The sequence below is a fragment of the Zonotrichia leucophrys genome, chromosome 3 (genome assembly GCF_028769735.1).
Source record: "Zonotrichia leucophrys gambelii isolate GWCS_2022_RI chromosome 3, RI_Zleu_2.0, whole genome shotgun sequence".
Classification (NCBI taxonomy): Eukaryota; Metazoa; Chordata; class Aves; order Passeriformes; family Passerellidae; genus Zonotrichia; species Zonotrichia leucophrys.
The window spans coordinates 18129375-18149273 of NC_088172.1; the positions used below are offsets into that span (position 1 = coordinate 18129375).

General features: G+C 38.7%; 1 protein-coding gene across 17 annotated transcripts in view; it reads left to right on the plus strand.

The window, feature by feature from the left end:
- The window catches only part of DST (dystonin), a 289028-nt gene that overhangs the window by 102106 nt on the left and 167023 nt on the right, over positions 1-19899 (plus strand). For 10 of the 17 annotated variants that reach the window (XM_064707534.1, XM_064707535.1, XM_064707547.1 and 7 more), the window contains exons 6-9: positions 4236-4325; positions 4855-4953; positions 7114-7191; positions 9254-9346. In XM_064707534.1, the coding sequence (XP_064563604.1) occupies positions 4236-4325; positions 4855-4953; positions 7114-7191; positions 9254-9346 (360 nt within the window). The remainder of the gene's footprint in view (positions 1-4235; positions 4326-4854; positions 4954-7113; positions 7192-9253; positions 9347-19899) is intronic. The other 7 variants (XM_064707548.1, XM_064707537.1, XM_064707538.1 and 4 more) reach the window with 1 other exon arrangement.

Consider the following 19899-nt stretch of genomic DNA (forward strand, 5'->3'; position numbering starts at 1 on the left):
CTAAAATCACAGAATAAGCTAAGTTAGAAAGGACCTACAAGGATCATCCAGTCCAGCTCCCAGTTCTGTGGAACACCATCCCCAAGAATGGGGATTCTGCCATGTGCCTGAGAGTATTGTCCCAATACTTCTGTAACTCTGTCAGGCTTGGTGCTGTGACCTCTTCCCTGGGGAGCCAGCATCCTACCACCAGCATCCTACTACCAGAATCTAGAGTGGAGGCACCTTTGGGTGAAGAATCTATCCCTAATACCCAGCCTAAACCTCCCCTGACACAACTTCAGGCCATCTAGTCCAATCCTCCCCGCAACAAGCAGGGTCATCTTCAACTAGACCAGGTTGCTTTGAGCCCCATCCAACCTGATCTTGAATGTTTCCAGGGATGGGACATCCACCTCTCTGGGAAATCTGTTGCAATATTTCACCACCCTCACTGTAAAAATTTTCTTCCTTATATCTGGTTTAAATCTATTCTCTTTTAATTTAAAACTTTTACACCTTGTCCTGTTGCAAGGTGTAAAAGGCTCTACTACGAGGTAGGTATCTCCTGTGCATCCTTGTCAGGACAGAGCTGGTTTTGCTTGCAGCAGTGGAAGTGACAGTCATTCCCTTTCTACCATATAACTGTAAGCAGCCATTAGGGTATAAAACTATAGATTTTGTTCTAGAATCAAAACAAATAATATCAATAAAAATTGTAAGAAACAGGTTTTCTGTGGAGGATGGCTTGACTGATGGCAAAACCAGAGATCACTATGTGCAACTTTGGCTCACTAAGCATTGGCATCTAGGACTGCTTGAGATGTATAAGGGTGTTCAGTACAGACATCTGTGGGGGACTGGCCAGCAGGACCTAGGCAAACATTAGCCCTTCTGGAGAAGAAGGGAGACCATAAACCAGCCCTTTAGGTAGTGGCCAGGCAGCTGAATCATGCTCTTCTTTCCCTGTCAGGCAGACTGCAGGCAGTGATGACAGGTGCTGTGCTGCCACCTCACAGAGGAGGAGGGTAAGCCTGGCAGGCCAGGAAATCTTACAAAAGACACAGAACAGTGTGGGGGTCTGAGTGGAAGCTTTTGGAGGCAACAGCCATCTTCTTGGTCATCATCTCTGAAGTGTCTGACATGATGTGGTCTGGGGTCAGGATTCAAGCTTTGTCACTGCTACAGTATTAAAAGCTGTTTTTTACTGGTGATAGTGCAGAGATTCCCCAAGGCACTAGATTGCAAAGTATAAGCTTGCTGGAAAAGGATGATGTGAAAATATCTGATGCTTATGTCAAGGAGAATGGAGCTTTCCTTACCACAAACATCATAGCATACGTGCCCGAAGATGAATCACTTCTGAAACAGAGTTTTACATTCACTCTGTCTCCTTTTCACCGGTGAAGCCATTTTGCCTTTCTTGTTTAAGTTTTGTCAGATGCACCTCAGCCACTCTGTGTTTCCCACGTCTTCCTTAAAGAATCTCTTCTCATGCCCAAATTATCAAATCTGCCACACTCACATGGCTATATTGCAAAAGGTTGCCTGAGGCAACATGTAACCTACTTTGAGTGTGGACCTTCTAAAATGTTGGGCTGACAATTCTGTGATTTTATTCAAAACCACAAGAACTGTTGTGAAATTTTATGGGCTCAGTAGATCCCACACATCTGTCCAGGGACTCCCATTTGAATCCAGTATTTGTGATACTCTGTGTTATGAAGGAGGCTGAAAAAGATTTTGTTATCTGTGTTGGGAGACAAGAGTTGCCCAAGTGATAGTTAGAGAGAGGTGATTTTTCAAGCTTTTCCTGAAGTGTCAGTGTAGGATCTCTTGAGAAGTGCAAGATGCTCCTTTTGGAAGAAGTGATCTGATGCTTTGAGTGAATACTTGCTCACATCAGTTGCCCAATTATAGTAATTTAGATGCACATCTGCTGCTCAGGGTATTGGAAGAAATTCCTTATTACATTGCCCTGTACCAGGATGACTGGCACAGTATGTACTAAATAATTAATCCTCACAGTAATTGCCAGCCAGTGGCAGAACTATGCAGATACATAAGGTGTACTGCTGGTTTGCCTGTTTTGACAGCCCTGTGCCAGTTTTTCATATCCAGTGTGAGTTCATCTCTGAAGTGTCTGTGATTTCTAGAAAGATAAACTGGGGAAGATGGTTGTCTTTGTAATACTTAGGAAACCTTAGAGCATAAGAAACAAACAGAGGGTTAACAAATGTGTGCTCTGAGAGACACAATAGCAGGATAACAAAATTATCTTGCATCTAATGGATAAAAAAAGCAGACAGAGCAGAAATAGTGGTATTTTCTCAGTCTACAATTCAGATACCTGCACACTGGGCAAATACCCTGAGTTTTATGTTGAAAAGAGTGTGGGCATTGACTTGGTGCTGCACAAACAGTTCTTTAACTGTGCTGTGCAGTGTCTTTGAGATGTACACCACATTCCCCTGTCCTTAACCTTATGTTCTCTCCTGTGCCTCTGGCCACCAGCCTGTGCTGTGGGTCTGTTCTGGCTGGGAATTCTGCTTTCCAAAGAGAAGTGGAAAGTGGCACGTCCTGGGTGGTGGGACAGGCAGCCCTCTCACAGGGCTTTGTCATAAAGAAAAGTTGCCTGCTTTTAACAGAAAGAGTTCAGCACTCAGTTTGATATAGTCCTTTGAATATAAAAATAACATGTGGGTTAAAAATTAAAGATTCTTATGCTTCTCATCTTTCAAGCATTTATCATAATCAAATCTTGTATCAGGGATATAAATTATTTATATGGCTTCCCTTTTCTTTGCTTTCACCAGAGATGTAGTAGGAGAACACTTGTTCTTTGTTCAGCTTGGCAGTACTTTAGTTTTATCAGAGACAATTTTTCTTCTCTTTTTTTTTTTTTTTTTTACATTAATTGCTTGCAGGATTAAAAAAAATGTAACTAAATTTAAAATGATACTATTTTGTGTGTGTGTGAGAGTGTAAAGCTTATGTATATGTATTAGAGCATTGGATTGTAATTTGGCTGTGCATGCAGAGTCTGTGTAAGTGTTTTGGAAAAGATGTGTTGTAATTCCTTATGGAACAGTGTTCTAGATGACTTGTTCTGGCTAGTCTTCAGCACAAGCATAAATATGTTCTGATGCTATTCTCAGTTAAGATGATGGTGTTTGTGAAAACAGATTGCAGGGTAATTTCATGTTTAAAATTGGAAAAAGAAAACTTGAACTAAAGAGCATTTATGAAGCTAATCTTAGGCATGGAGACAGTTTTTTTTATGAACAGGACGAATCTCAAGATTTCCCCAAAAGTGTGGCAAACCAAGTTGTTGTAGTAAGTTGAAGATCTGGGTTGATTCTTGCTGCCCTCATCACACACACATGTTGGCAGTCAGAGTGTGTCCCATAGGTCTCATGTTGGGAGTACAGCTCATCTCTGGCAGAGATTAGGAAGAAGAAAATTTCTGATGTTGTATTCTGAAAAATTAGGTCTTTTGTGTCACATTCAAAGAGCAGCTGGCTGGAATTGTTTAAGCCATTTCAGATAAAGCTTTATTTAAGCTAATGGTAAGAGTCAAGGAGTTGGCCTGTGGACAGATATCTCCCAGATTTGTTGTGCCTGTCAGTAAAGGTGGATCTTCCATCTGCCTCCCTTGTCATTGCAACCCCTCACTAGATCCACCCAATGTCGTGGTTCTTTGGTGTGGTGTGTAAGGTGGTGTGTGAGTTGTTGGGAAAGCTCACTAAGCACTGAGAAACCTGAGGTGACAATACATGCTGTTAGTTGGTGGATGGCATGCTTTGATTAGGAAATGTGTTACTGCAGTGAACATGCATGCTGTTGATAATATATATCTGTCGGATATTTTTTTACAATCCATTGAATCTAGCTACTTTATCATAGTGGTCATTATTTAGGTACAAATAGGAGAGCATCTGATATTGTTTAAATTGTGAGATACTGATTTTTTTCATTGCTACATGCGTTCATTACCTGTAGCTTAATACTGTTCTTCTTTTCATTAAAGAAATATAAAGTGTGATGAAACTCCAAGTGCAGAGACAGACGTGAATTTTGTCTATTACAATTAATTTGCATTTGTAAATTTGTCATTAAAGTGAAGAAATTAAAAAAAACAATGCTGAGGTATAGCTGAGGTTTATCTGTATTTTAAAAGATATGTATAGATATGAGTGTGAATTATCAACTATAAACAGGGATCATGTATTTATTTTTTGCATTTATCTGTGCAGGTTCGAAAGCATGTGAATGACCTGTATGAAGACCTAAGAGATGGACATAACTTAATCTCACTTCTAGAAGTCCTTTCTGGAGACACCTTGGTAAGCTTTTAGATCATAATACAATGGTTTCAGATTCTTAATTATTAATTTTCTCTGTTTATTAACTCCTTGTGTATTGACTGCTGTAGATTTCTTTGATATTTTCTGTAATCTGTGACCTGATACCAAAGACACAAGTTGTATTTCTGTTGGTAAATATGCTGGTGTGAATTCTGTGGGGGAGTGCAATCTGTTCTCTTTGTTTCTTGTGGCTAGTGAGACTTCCTTTCTTAATATGCACTATTTCTTCTGCTCTTTCCTTTCCTTTATTTTCTGATTTTTGTTTTAACAAATATTGGATGCTTAATATCTTTTTGCATTTAAGGGAGTAACTTACAAATAACAAGGATCAAATGTCCCTGAAATTGTCTAACACACTCCTCAGGTGTCATTTCCTTTCTTTGTGAGCATTACTTCCCTTGCTTGGTATTTGTTCTCTTCATTATGTTCTTCTTTTCATGCTCTTCTTTTCATTTGTGGTCTGTCTTGTGTTTTTGCTGTCCTGTCTCCTGTCTGTTGTATTCATTAGCCAAGAGAGCGAGATTTTTTGAAGACCTTACGGTTGGTGAGTTCAACAGAAGCATGCGCAAATGAACAGCATGAGGATGTGGAGGATGAGGATAAGGGGGTAGGTGCCGACCCCCATAACTGTACTAATGCAGTGTTTGAAGTGTGGTGTCTGCTGATGTAAATTCTTAGTTTGGTGTGCTGCAGTAGTGGGCTGTAGAAAGGACAAAAGGACTTTTGTTGATAAACCAGGATATGTGTGTTTACGGTGGAGGTATGGTAAAGACAAATTTTTATTCAAGTCTTTCTGTGAACAGCTAAAACACAAATGTTCAAGATTTCTATTTGTGTTTTGTCATTAAACTGTACAAAACCATGGTGCAAATGTATACTGGACAACACTATGAAGAAGCTATAATTTTTTAAAATAATAGGGAAATACCATAATTTTATTCAATTAAGATAGTTTTTCTTAACTTGCAAACAGTATTGTCCATATACAAGTAATTTCAACAAAGACTTGAAGGTTCTTCTAAGTGAAATCAATAGAAAAAATTGATTTCTCTTAGTGAGAAGCACCAGTTTACTCTTTGCATGGTGTGTGTGCCATAATATCGGGTAATATCTCGAAATAAGGTAATTCGGTGTGCAGATCTGTTTGTTAGAATTTGCCATATGTAGTAGAGATTTCTTTCAAAGCAGGTAGATTAGAAGTTAAGTGACAGCTTTATGTTGTGGCTGCTAAAAATACAGATAGTTTGTAGGGTTTGTCTTTCTTGCAACAAATGCTGAATTATCAATTCTCTATATTTTGCCCATCCAGAAGGGAAATATCTACTCATAAAGTGTAAAATGTTGGGTGCTTGTTAGTCTGAGTCAGTTGTTTCATGCCTTTTTAGACCTTGCATTTTGGCGTTTGCTAAAGCAACTTGCTGTCATAGGGCCTGAGTGCCTCCCTGGCTCCCGTGTGTTGTGCTGCAGTTGTGATTTCAGTGGAATTTGTGTGCTTTTTTTCTGGAGGGCAGCATAAATCAAAATGCTGCATTGTTTTTTAAAAGAAATATTTCCCCTCTGAGATGCTAACCGTGTATTTTGGGGTTTACTATACCTTCCTTGTTGTGGAAAACCAAGTTCCAGGTCTGCAGTCCTTCATTCCATCTGTGGAAGCTACTTGTTAGCAAGGGCTGCAATGCTTGATCCTGAAGTTATTGGTGTGAAAACCAAGGGGCTAAATAGAAGATTCTGTAATAGAAATTAAAATTCTTTTTGTTTCAGTTTATGCTTCTTATTCAACTTCATTTTCTTATGTTTCTTTTTGGCAAGCATCTGATACTCCATAGGGGGAAAAAGGCAGTTGAGGAAGGCTTGGGCTTATCTGTGTGTTTCACAGTGGTTGTCTGAGGAAATGCTCATATTCATGGCTGATCCCTAGCAGTTATAGTCTGCTTCAGTTTATTGCTGTGAAAGTTCGTGAAAAGTCTGAAATAAGGAAGATTAGAAGGACTTGGATATGATGTTGATGGTATAAATTTAACTGCTTTCCCATGCTGATCTGTGACAGCTAAGTATGCGTTTTCTGTGTGATTCTTCTTCTGGGTGATTTGACACTAACTGCATGCAGTTTTGCCATGTTTCCATTAACACACCGCTCATTTTTATTTTACAATTTCTTTTTGATAGTTCTGACTTTGTTTGAGGGGAGTGACTTGTTAGTATTTTTCCTGTTTTAAAGTTTTCTACCCAAGTCAAGAGTTTAAACTTACACTCTAGGACTGTTCGTGTTATATTATTCTGTTTGGAGGAAGATACTATCTTTATTAGATACTTAAAATAAATATGTATAGGTATCATAATCATTATGCAGTCATGCCATTAAGCCATGAAGTTCCATACAGAGGTAAGCTTTTCTGTCACAGAGTTTACTAGAACAATATAAAGGTCCATGACATTACTTTTGTTTTGTTTTGCTTAACACACTGTAAATATTTTATAATAATGTTTAGTTTCTGTAGGTAATAGCCCTCTTGGCCTTAATGGTACTTTACAGGGAACAGCTATCAGCCTGCATGGATCAAAGTTGCAGCTGGGGACCACTCTTGCCATCCACTGTACTAAAAAATAACTACAGTTAAAATAAATAGCTAAAGCACACTTTTGCACCAAAGGTATTGACTTCATTAAGTCTGTAGTGCTTCAAATGTTCTACATGGTGTATTTAAATCAGACTGTTTGTTCTTTTGTCTGATGAGAAAATCTCACAAGCGCTCTTTTCCACTTGTAGCCCCGAGAAAAAGGTCGGATGCGTTTCCACAGACTGCAGAACGTCCAAATTGCACTTGACTATTTGAAAAAGCGCCAGGTATGATGAAAACAATAATAAAAAAGTAATTAATGGATTTTTTTGTCACATATAGCTAATAAATAACAAATTTGTCTTGCTTTGTCTCTTTTGCATGTTGTCCAATAGCTGCCTGTGTAGGCTCAGCTTTATGTCATGCTTGAGGTGGTTAAGAGAGATGTGGCAAAGGCAGTTTTACACCACCCTTTCCTGAGCAATAACAACACATTCCATGTGCTATATGCTATTAAAGAGGAGAAAGTTATGGGTGACATCCTTAGGAGTTGCTTATAGTAAATTTAACTGTCTTTCATGCTGCCCAGCTGGTATGCAGTTTTGTTCACAATCTAATTTTTAGTGCAAAATGCCAATTCAAATATATTAGAATGTTGTATAGGTGTTAATTGTTTTAATTGTATTAGTTTTGGGAAAACTTTGTCAAATTTTGATCGTGATAAAAGCAAAACTGGTCTTTTTAGATGAACTAGAGGGGTGTCAGAGCCACCTGGGCACTGTGGAAGATTCAGGCTTAATTTCACTTGTATCTCCTTTTAGCCAGACACTTGAAATCCACACTGTTGCATTTCTGCTACTGTGAATTTCTTTCTACTTTTCAATATCTTTTGAATGCTTACAGAACCTTGATTTCTCCCTTTTCCAAAGGGAAAATAAAGGGATTTCTCCCTTTATGGAAAGAAAAAGTGTTCCTTCCTATCCATCAGATCTCAGTGAATTGACACTGAAAATCTACTCTCTGATTAGTTGATTAAAAAAAAAAAATTGTTTTTGCTACTTCAGAAGTTTGAGAGAATATGAGGTAGCAAACCATAAACAGATACTTAGTTTTGTTATGAAACCAGACGTTGTTTTGCATTTTGAAATTTCAAACCTGCCTTTCGGGTCACTGAATGGAATGTGTACACTGAGAACAAAATCCTCCTTTGCTGAGTTCAAAGCAAAGGGCTTTGGTCTTGGCAAATTGTCAGTGGGGCTTGCTTGATTAAAATTTCAGCCCTCTAGTAGGTGTTTCTAAACTATTTCGGAGTTAACTGGCTCAGGTTGGCTGTGTAACCTCCAAGCACAATGCTTTATTGTGATTATAAGGCAGAGAGAGCCTATATATTGATAATTTTGAAGCCTGACTTAAGAAATGAACAAACAACAAACTGTGGAATACATTGTCTTTCTTGCAGAGAGTGGGGTTTGGCGCTTTTTTTCTCTCCAAACAGTAAAGATTATGTCTGCAGATCAAAAGAAGTACATACCTTTGCTTGTTCAGTTGATAACTGGGTATATGTTGAAAAGCATGTGCATGAAGCTTTACTAATGTAAGCATAAAATGCCTCTTATCTGAGTCATCTTTAACTGCTAGGTTCTATGGATGCATAATACATATAGAGAAATTAAATTTATTAATAAAATTAGAGAAAAGACCAGAATTATTGAGCTCACTCTGGATGTGAGTTTATGGGAGTGTAATAACAGCAGCTCTTATTTTAATCCTATTAAACATTTGTTTATAGCACTATGAATGACTTCAGAATCAGAAACTACAATAATTATTGTATTTTTAAGCCATTGTTTACGTAAATGTGATACAAAATTCCTAGTTTTATCAAGCCAGACCTGTGTTTTAGCAGGCCAGTTCTCCTGCTGCTGAATCCTTGTTTAAGTACAGGAAAGCGTGGGGTGGAAGAACGGCAGTGATTACTTCCAGTGTCAGCCCTGCCCTGGGACTGATACAGCAGCTACAGATCATTATATTCATGTTATCCTGCCCTCCTCTGTCGTGCCTTCCCCTTCTGACAAGAGCTGAGGCAAAGGGTATTTGGCATGGGGAGATCTGCCAGCCTAGTGACAGCTGAGGAATGTCCTCATCCCGGTGTGAGTGGGAGAGGGCAATTCCTGGCAGGCCACTTACAGGCAGAATGCAATTCCTTTCTGCTTTTGAGAATTAAAAAACCCGGCAGAGTAGGCTCAGGAAGTGAGCAGTGCATCCTTTGTAGTCATGCCTGCGTAATGCACTATGTATTTGTGGCATATTTATTTCAATTTTGCCTGTATTTTCTTTCTGTGGTGGCAGGTGAAACTGGTTAACATCAGAAATGATGATATAACAGATGGGAATCCCAAATTGACTTTGGGGTTGATATGGACCATAATTTTGCACTTTCAGGTAAGGCTAGTTTTGCTTGACTATCTGTTTTTGGTCAGTTTCTTGCATAGTTGGGAGGAATGTCAATGTAGACAGGACTCCATAGCTTTTATCTCTTCTCTAATGTATTTCTAAAGGTTTGGATGATGTGTCTTATTTCATGATGTAAACTGAATCTCAAGATTTTATTTGCTAATTTCCTGTCTGTGGAGTGAGAGTAAAAAAAAACTTCAGTTTTGAACATCATTAAAGACAGCAATTGATGTATTCCTTCCAGTATTTGGACATATCCTTCTAGTTTTATTCTACATACTTGTTTTTATTAGTATTAAAATATTTTGAAAAATGTTGAATATTTTTTCCTTCAGGATCTGCTTCTATGAGTCTTTTAGCAAGCTGTACTCTCAGCCTCTTCTTATAGTTCTCCTGGGTCAGCATTTGTTTCTAGCCCCAGTGAGGTGGCATGGGTCACACTAGGTGGCACTCTGGTTGTTGTACACTGGTGGGATTGTGTACAGTATAATGCAGCCTTACAGTGCGTGGTGTTAAATTGCTCCTCAAAAGGAGGCTTGCATAATGGCCCTGGCTGTAGATGATGTAATTCAGATGACAGATAATTCCCATTTAGTGACTGCAGCATTGTTAGCGATGAACTCCCTGCTGTGCAGGCATTTTAAATGATCAGAAATTTGCAAGATCACACAGAAAAAACCGTGGTTCACTTAGGAGTATTCCACACTGAATTTATGACTGAGAAAAAAATTTCTTAAAAAAGCCAGGAAGGCTGCTAGGATCTAATGTGCCCTTATGCAAATCCTGTTGTGGAGTAAAGATATGAATAGGGCCAATGGTATCCGGATTTAAACAGGGTGCACATCTTAGCCCAGACAAGCACATAGAATAAAGGAGAAACCTCTAGCAAGGACCTGGAGCTCCTTCAGCTCCCCTTGTCATGTCAATCTTTGCTCCCACATAGTTATTCAGAGAAAAAAAATGATGTGTTTAAATATATTTAAGCATGACCTACAGAATTATTCTGTGATTGAAGGTTGCTCTATTTTAAGAAATAATTATTAACAACTTACTAATAGAAGTTGTTAGTGGAGGTTAAACCTTTACTTGATGTGTATTTTATGTTTCTGAACCTGATTATTAGGCTTTTGCAGAATGAAATTGTTAGTTTTTCTCATTAGGTGAAGCACAGAACATCTGGCACAATTTTAGGTGCTTAGAAAAAGTCATGAACGTTAGTGCTGCCAGTTGTAAAAAATGGATGAAAAGGAAAACCAATGTATATAAATTACCTTCTTTAGATGAACTGGTGTGGCAAGGATTTTCCCCTGTAAGGTAGTCAGCTCCATATGAAATATGTTGAAGCATTTAGATTGTAGCTAAAACACACTTCACTGTGTCCTAACCCAAATAACTACCAACTAAATATCTGTAAGTACAGTTCAGATCTTGTAGATCTGTCAGAGTAGAGTATTTCAGTTGGAGGGGAGCTACAACGCTCATCTAGTGTGACTGCCTGACCAATTCAGGGCTGACTGGAAGTTCAAGCATGCTACTCAGGGCATTCTCCAAATGCATCTTGAACACTGACAGGCTTGGAGCATCCACCACCTGTCTAGGAAGCCTGTTCCAATGTCTGACCACCCTCAAGGAAGAGAAATGCTTCCTGATGTCCATATAAACCTCCCCAGCACAGTTTTGAAGTATTTCTGTGTGTCCAGTGACTGCATACCAGTGAGAAAAGAATCAGAATGGTTTGGGTTGGAAGGGGACCTTGAGAATTAGCTCATTCCATTCCCCCTTCTGGGGGCAGGGTCACCTTCAACTAGACCAGATTGCTCAGAACGCCATCCAACCTGGCCTCAAGCACTCCCAGGAATGGGGCATCCTAGCATCTTCCCTGGGATCAGTTCCACGATCTTCCCAGGCACAGAGGAGTGGCTGACAGGTTGATAGTTCCCAGCATTGTCTTTTCTTCCATTTCTAAAGATGGGTTCCCTTTTAAAGAGCTCAGTGCCTCCCTCCAGTTCCCCACAGAGCAGTGAGGTCACTCTTCAGCCTCCCTTTCTCCAAACTAGACAAACTCAAAGTCCTTAGGTGCTCCACTTAGAACAGGCTTTCTGGACATAATCAAGGACCTTCCTACCCTTCTTAAACTGTGGGGACCAGAACTGCACCCAGCTCTCAGCGTGAGGCTGCACCAACAATGAGTACAGCAGGATAATTGCCCCTTCCTACTGGCTGTTTGGGCTCTTTGAGGCCCCCTACTAATGGGGTTTGCCATCTTTGACCTTCTTTTTCAAAATAATCAATTTAAAAATTGGTGGAAAAGTAATTTTAAGGATGACTACTGGTGATTGACTAATTATTAAGCCTCTTTAATAAACATGAAGTAACTGAAGAACAGGATATGTAAAAAAAGATATTCTTTTTGTTAGTAATGGCTGCAGTAAACCTACACTGAATGCAGAAGGGATTTGTAAAGTGATGTAAGACACACTAATCTGTGCTTCCATGACATTTCCTGCATGACATTTCCTGCTATTTCTCTTTAAAATAGCAATTCAGTGTCTTTGTCACCCACATATGGCCCCTGTGGGTTCAGAATGTGAAGTTCAGAAGAATGTACATACTTAGACCTCAAGTTGTTTTGTTTTTTTTCTTCAATTACATTTAAAATGAGGGAAAAATCTGAACAGAAAAGTGGAGTCTTCACCAAGGGATAAAGCTTTGTGATAATAACTGTGTTTATGCGTGGAGTAGTCCCATACTTACGGGAAAGTTGTGATTAGATTCAGTTTGAAGTTAAAACACCTAAATCCTTGTGCTTATGGGGAGGTATGTTCTTATGCAATTGTCTAAATTGTCCCTTTAATCTGATAATCAGAACGATAGAGATCTAGTTTATACAGTTAGTACAGCCTAGACAGTGAATCAACTAACTAGCTACTAGAGGTTCATTTCACTCAACTAAACATAAACATCTGTGTTGTTGGCGATTTATGAGACACCCGTGTGAGTATGAGAAGCATGACCTGGGTCTTGTGGGAAACCCAGCCTCATCTGGGAAGAGACAGATCAGGGAGGATAAACTGCTTCTTAAATGGTGGAAAACATGTTTAGCAATGGATTTGAGGCCTGGAGGAGTAGGCAATACAGAGGGTGAGGCTGATGGAGTAATCCAGATCACCTGGAGGAGCTGCCTAGAGCACCTATGGAGCTATTCACTTGTCCAGCATAGTTGCTGTGTGTGTTCTGAGATACACTTCATAGCCAGTAGCATTTGCAGTGGGAAGCAGATTTCCTTAGGTCTTGTGGTGTAAATGCTATCTCCATATGGATATCTCAGGTATTTTAAAGTGTCTCAAATATTCTAGATGGTCAATTGACTTTCTTATCTCTCTGCTTCAGGGTGTGAATCATTGCTATTGATTGAACAACTAGCATAGGGCTTTGGATTCAGTCTCCTAAATACAGGTGGCATTTGGGTGATACCTGAGGTATCCTGGAGTATGCAGGACATGTGTGTGGTGTTCTCTGATGAGACACCAGACCTGTGAGAAACTCATGATCTTCTGGACATGCAGCTGGAGGCCAGTTGGGGTATTGCAGGATATCTCAAAGAGCTCCAGAACCCCGTGCTGAGGGAACTGAATTCTACCCCCACTGCATAAAGTGATCTCTTCAAAACCTAGCCAGTGTGTAAACATGAGTATCTAGGCACTTAAGTGGGGGTCTTTTAAACTGAATTACTCCTTAATTTTCCCATCATTTGCAGAAGTAGTTTTCTCAGCGAGCATAAGAATCTCTTTGCTGTGTGATGTTACTGGCTCAGCTACACATCATATTCTAATAACACTGCAATCTGGGAAGTAGTCAAGAGGCCAGAGATTGTTTTTTGTTGTTGTTTGTGGCTTATTGTTTCTCTGAGTCATGGTCCTTATCTGGAGGGTATTATTTACTTAAAATAGAAAATCCCTCTGATTATTGGAATGAATTTAGGAATGATTTAGGGGAAAGACATGATGAAAAAAAAAAGATAATACACATTTGAGGATTATGTTTCTCTTGCATCTGAATTACATCTAGAGATGGTTATGGCTTTGGGAATTGGTATGCATAACTAGACAAATATAAATGTTACAGCACTGACTTCTGCAGCTGCACAAGTCCAGAAAGTATCCACTCTTCTGTGTCCCAAGAAATTACATAAGAGTTACTGAAAAGCTGGAATGGGAAATCTGGTGGATTACTAAACTGAGTATGTAAGAAAATAATTTGTTCTGTGGGTATTGAAAAACCTCAGTGCATCTATGTTGCTAGGATTTATGCAAGCTTTCAATGTACGTATTTCACATGCTTTTAATAGTAGGTGGCTTAGTTTAAATTCAGTTTCATAATGTAACAACTGTTATAAGTTATTTTCCTGGCACCTGTAGAACATGCTAAATCAGATTATAGTATTTTGTATAATCATAGGCTGTATGTATAAATATACAAATTAATAGTTTAATGGACTCCTTCAACATCCAGTACATTTTCACTGACTACTTTGGAGATGAAAAACTATAAATGAAAGCAGGATTTGTCCTCATAAAGTCATCACAGTTTTAGTAAGATTTTAATTCTGTGTAAACTGGTGATCATTTCTTTTCAAACCACTGCAAGCATTCTTTAAAAAGTGTTAGATGTTTAACATCATTTGCAGTTGATTGAAAAAAGCATGCTGAAGCAAAGAAAAACTTTGAACTTCTATCTAGCTAAAAGTAGGCCTTTGTGAACTCAGACCTTAAAAAATTTCAGAAAGTTCTAAGTAATGACTCAATAGATGTCTTCCATTTCAATTTCATCATCATTTTTCAGCTCAGGAACTGCCATTAAACACTTTTCCTTCCACTATTCCCTGCTCTTTGCTGTCAGACCTCTGGAGGATGCTGCTTTCAAGGTTCTGCTCAGTGATGATTCTGTCCAGGTGTACAGTACAACCCAGCCCTCTCCAGCCAGATGGGCACTTTCCCTCAGGCCTCCTTTGATACGTGTAACCTTTTTACATTTCTCTTGCTAGTCAGCAAATACTTTTTTTTTTTTTTTTCCTGCTGACTCCCCATAAACCTTTAAGAAACAATCACTTTTGATTAGTCTGGCCCCAAGCAGTGTACAGACTGTTCATTTGGTCCAGCATCAGCAGCTAAACTTTTACCAGTTTTGGTGAAAAGGTGAGACAGGCGGGTTTGTAAAGCTGTGGCCTTCATGCAGGGTGGCCAGAGGAGGAGGCAGCTCAGCTGTGGTAGCCCACTTCAGTAAATGATGTGCAGAAGACAGAGGGATGTCCCTAGTAGGGTCACCATTGAGTAGACATGCAGCCTGCTTTCTTGAGGTGGCCATGAGGGATCAGGAGAGCTGGGTCTGGCCTTCACTCCTCATGGTGCTGCTCAAGCTGTGTGCCCTTGTAGTGCAAGGGTTGAAATTTACTCTGCCCCTGCTTTAAAATGACCAGAACAGTTCAAGGTCTGATCTTCTTAAAGATTTAAAAATGGAACTATGCGGCCAGTTGTCCCGTCTGTGACTGTGTGTGATGATAGGATAAAGTGTATTTCACGTGGTAGCTGCATTGTCTGTCAGTAGCCAATGCAGCAGCATTGCCTGTCCTTCAGCAGTTGTTAGGGTGTACTCTTGTGATATTTTATTTCTCAGATGAACTCCCAGTTGTTTCTTCTGGAATTCTTCAGTGATTTATTAAAAAAATAGTGAAATTCCTAGATCTTAGGTAAGAAAATGGGTGTGGAATTCTTGAAATTTCTGGGACTCATCTGAATCACAGCAAGGGTGAGAGAAGCATGAAATCTCTGTCCTTAATGCCATGAAGCCATCAAGAAGGAGCAAATTCCTCTTTTTGTTACCCATCTCACTGGATATAAAACCTCTCCTGTTGGTGGTTATTATTTGGTAGCTGAATATCTCTTTCAGAGTTTGAGGAGTGGTTGCCGGTACTGCTCAAACAGCTCCAAACCTTTTGCCTTTGTGCTGGCAAGCCTTTATTTTTATCCTTGTTTTCTATCTTGTGCTACTTTAATTTTCACTTTCTATTTGGCTTATGTTTATCTCTCTGTTATTCTGCATGTGACCTTAGGGCTGTGCAACAAAATGCTTGCTGGTTATCTGGTATGCTGTTTTAGTGCCGTGAAATGACACGTCCCATTTGCGCTAAACGCTCCATTACTTCTGCTGTGTTGTATAAACACACGAAAAAGAGGGGAAAGGGATCTTAGATCCAGATCTAAAATGCATTACTGGTAGGGTTTTGATAAAAGATACCTAGCATGGTTTGATTACCAAAGTAGAATAATTTCTCCTGTACAATAATTGCTAACTATATGAGACAAATAATAAAGCATAAATTTGCAGTGTACATAGGGCTAATGGTATCATAATTTTGCAGACTTAGAAATACACAAATATTCAACAACATTGCCATTTTAATGTGTTATGCACCTGTCCCATATTAAGAAATTATTGCATTTCCCAGTCACAGACATGCTTGACAAATTATAGAAATCTGTGGTTAAGTGCAAACCCATACAAATTTGCATGAGCTATTTCATGTTTCAGTGTTAGTCATTTGTTTTCCATGTCTTAATCTTAACCTCTTGTTTGTGATTAAGCAGCCTGTAAGACAGGTCAAATTGCACACAAGTGTTGCTCTAATCCTTTATTCATGTTATACTTAGGGGTTTTCATGCCAGAAAAAGTCAGTTGTTAATCTCCCCATAAAATTTTGCAGCCTCAGTGGGTATAAATTTGTATCTTTTACATGTTTTGTTTAAAAAACACCAACAAAAAAAAGAAAAAAACAACCAAAAAAACTCAGGATCAAGATAAAGAAACACAACAATCCTTGGTGGTTGCTTTAAGAGCTTTGATCACCTGGATCTCTGCCTTAAACCAGTGCTGAGCTTCCATTCAGGTCTAGTCAGATTAGCCAGATGTCCAAGACAAAGCCTTGGTGTGGTCATCACTGTGCTGTTGTGGTTCTCACAGGCTTCAGTGGCAATCTATTTTGGTGCTTTAGAATATAATCTATCTATGCTCCAGCTGTCAGGTTTTGGAAGAAATTTAAATTTCTCTCTTCTGAACCTCCAGTGTAATCCTGTTAACTCTGTCTCTTTCCTTGCTGAGACCAAAGTTATGACTTGATAGAATTTCAGTTAGCTGAAAGTGGCATTTCTTTTTCTTTAGTTACTAGCACTTTTATTTATTGTCTTCGCTTATTTTGCTTAGGGTTTTTATAAAAAGAACACGAACAACTGATATAAATGCAATATATCAATTCTGTTGTCTTTGACCTTTTCTTTGGTTCGAGAGTGACTTAGAAAGTAAAAGTGACCATAAATTATTATTTGGAAATAATAATTTGTTGGAAAAAAAAATAAAATAAAAAGAACCCAGTAGACAGAATTGGTAATAGAGAGCTGATAGCCTTCTCAGGAACAGCTGGTAAGTATTGTTAAGTCTCAGAAATACCTACATCTAGAAAGATAAAAAGACATAAGGGTTACTAATTTTCTGCAGAGGTATATGTGGAATGCATTTATTCCTAGATAATATTTAGAAATGGATAAATTATAGAGCTACCATATTCTAATATGCTGTGATGGATGGGACCCTTCAGGATCATCAAGTCCAACTCCTAATCCTGCACAGGACACCCCAAGAATCACCATGTGCCCAAGAGCATTGTCCAAACACTTTCTGAACTCTGTCAGGCTGTGCTGTGACCACTGCCCTGGGGAGCTGTTCCAGTGCCCACACACCCTCTGGGTAAAAAAACCCTATCCTAAACCTAAATCTCCCCTGGCACAGCTTCAGGCCATTCCCTCAGTTCCTGTCACTGTCACCACAGAGCAGAGATCAGTGCCTGCCCCTCCTCCTCCCCTCACAAGGAGCTGTAACTGAGAGAGGTCTCCCCTCAGTCTCCTCCAGGCTGGACAGACCCAGTGACCTCAGCTGCTCCTCATACAGCTTCCCCTGCAGACCCTTCACCATCCTTGTGGCTCTCTCCCAGGACCAGCTGCAGTTATACTGGCTGCATTCGAGTAGATTGACCTGGAATATGCAGAAGTAGGGCAGGATTGTTGGAAACACTGATCTTGTAACCAGTCCTTTAGAGCTGATTCTTATATTTCTGCTGTCTCTCTTATTTTTTTTTTTTTAATTCTACTTCAGTGGCACCTGATTTTTGAAAAATTGAGTTACTCTTAAGAAAAATAATCAAAATTTAAAGTATGAATGAAAGAGGATGTGCAAGATCAGGGACTCTGTAAATTACTGACTGCATTACAAAATGTAATTGTCAGCTGTAAAATAACAATAATGTGTTTCTTCTGACCTATCTTGAATTAGATATTATTTTACATTTTTGTGACAGTGTGCCACTAAATCTACAGAAAATTAGCCATAACAGTGTACTTTAGGGACATTTTCTGTTTGAAAGGAGGTGGTATCATGGTGACTGTTAAAGAGATGTAAGCAGTTTAATGGAAATACATATCAAATCACACTCCAGTTAAGCTCAGTAATACAATCTAATATAATACTGTTTAGAAACCTTGATACCCACATGTATTAATTTTAAAATGGACATGCATTGAAAATTTAAATTTGCAGTATTTCTAGGGAAATTCTCTCCCCCTGTGAAATTTATGGAGGAAGAATAACAGCAGTGTACTAGTGGTAGGTTACATTAATACATTTTGAATTAGAGAGCATGAAGATTTGCAGTTCTCCATTCAAATGCTGGAAACTTGTCTTTAATATTTTACATAGTTTCTACTTTATCAAGATAATATTTTTAATATATATCTTGAGACTATTATACTATGATCTCTTTAATCATATATCATTACTAGACATCTTGTTGTTAAACCAGAAACTGTATCTGTGTGAAATGAAATCAGCCTTGGCCCATTGCACTGTAAAGTCCTTAATCATTTTTTCTGATGAGAGAGAAGATAAAGAAGTATATATTTAGGTAAAAAAGCTTCATTTTTTTTTTTTGTACAAACACAGGGATGTCATTTAGAAAGATATATTTTTTACTGTGTTTTTCTGTTAATAAAGGAGACCCATGTCAGACCCACGTGGAAGTGTTCTTTAAATCAGTAAGTCCTCTGGTCTTACCTAAAAGTCACTTTTCTAAAGTAATTTTTCTAAACAGACTAGGATACAACTTTTTCATAATGAGTAAAGGGATCAAATGTCACAAGTGCACCTGTATGTTGAGCATGCTACAAATGCAAATACAAATTGAGGCCAGGAAAGAGTTTAGTCATGGAACAAATGTCAACTTTGAAAAGAAACATGTTAGCATTGTGCCTGTACATAGCTGCCCATCTGTCACAGTATTCCGTGGTGTTACAGAATAAAATTTTCTGAGCATTACTGTCTGCTTTTACCCCAGTGCCTTGAGAGTAATCATCAGTGAGCAACTATATCCTTGGAAATTCTTTGGGGGCTCATCCTAGATCTTTGCTGTATTATTCATTCTGGATCCTGTCAGTAAAATGTGGAATACTTCAGTGGAAGGGGGCCTCTGGTGATAAAGTCTCTGGGTCTCATTATTGCAATTCCTTTTCAAATAAGCAAGGGAAAATCAATGGTAACACCTGATAATGCCTGGCAAGTCATTCTGTAGTTATTTCTCAGCATGAGGAACCATACACGTGTCCTTGGGACGTGTGCTGGTTTTAGTAGATTTCACATATACATGACAAAAACAAAGAAGAAAGTTAAAAAGATTTTTCCAAACAAGGTATACTAGAGGTTAGACTTGCTTGCATTTTAAAAGTGTATATTTCTACTTAGTTTTAGGTATAGTTAGATGCTTCTTGGATCTTATATTCAGAGCTAAACAGAAATGCCTTACAGGAGCATGGGACGAGGATAAAACTCCATTTTTGTAAACAGTAAACTTAAGGTCTGTTTTCTAGATAGATTGGCTTTTATGATTTGTTTCGCTTTTATCTGCCAGAAGGTTTAACTCTGCTGCGAAGTTTCAGCCCCAGTACACAGTGTCACTGCCCTGAGCAAGCTGTTGTGCTTTTATGATGGCAGTGAAGCAGCAGGTTATTTATAGCTGACAAATCAGTGAAAAGTCACATTAACTGCTCTGAAAACTCCACATACAAATAAAAACTTGACCCCCAGCAAGCTGTCAGAGCAATTTCTGATCCTTTAGTTTAATCTTCCCTTTTGTGGATCATTGGGTAGGTAATAAAAGCATATGAGTGCAAAACAAGTCTGCTGACTAAACCCCTGCTTATTTACTGTGCTGCTTACTTTTGGATTTGGAGTGTAGCTAATAGTTTCAAAGGTTGCTACATATTTTTCTACTTTATCTTTCTCAAGTTACTAAGTGAAACAGGAAGTTAAAATGCATGTGAGAAATTTCTATTGCTCATAACTGCTATGTCATCTCTGTGAAAGGCAATCAGCATTACAGCCCAACGCTGGAACAGTGATGTTTATTTAAGAGGATTGGTGGCCAGAAATAAGCCACAGTGTCT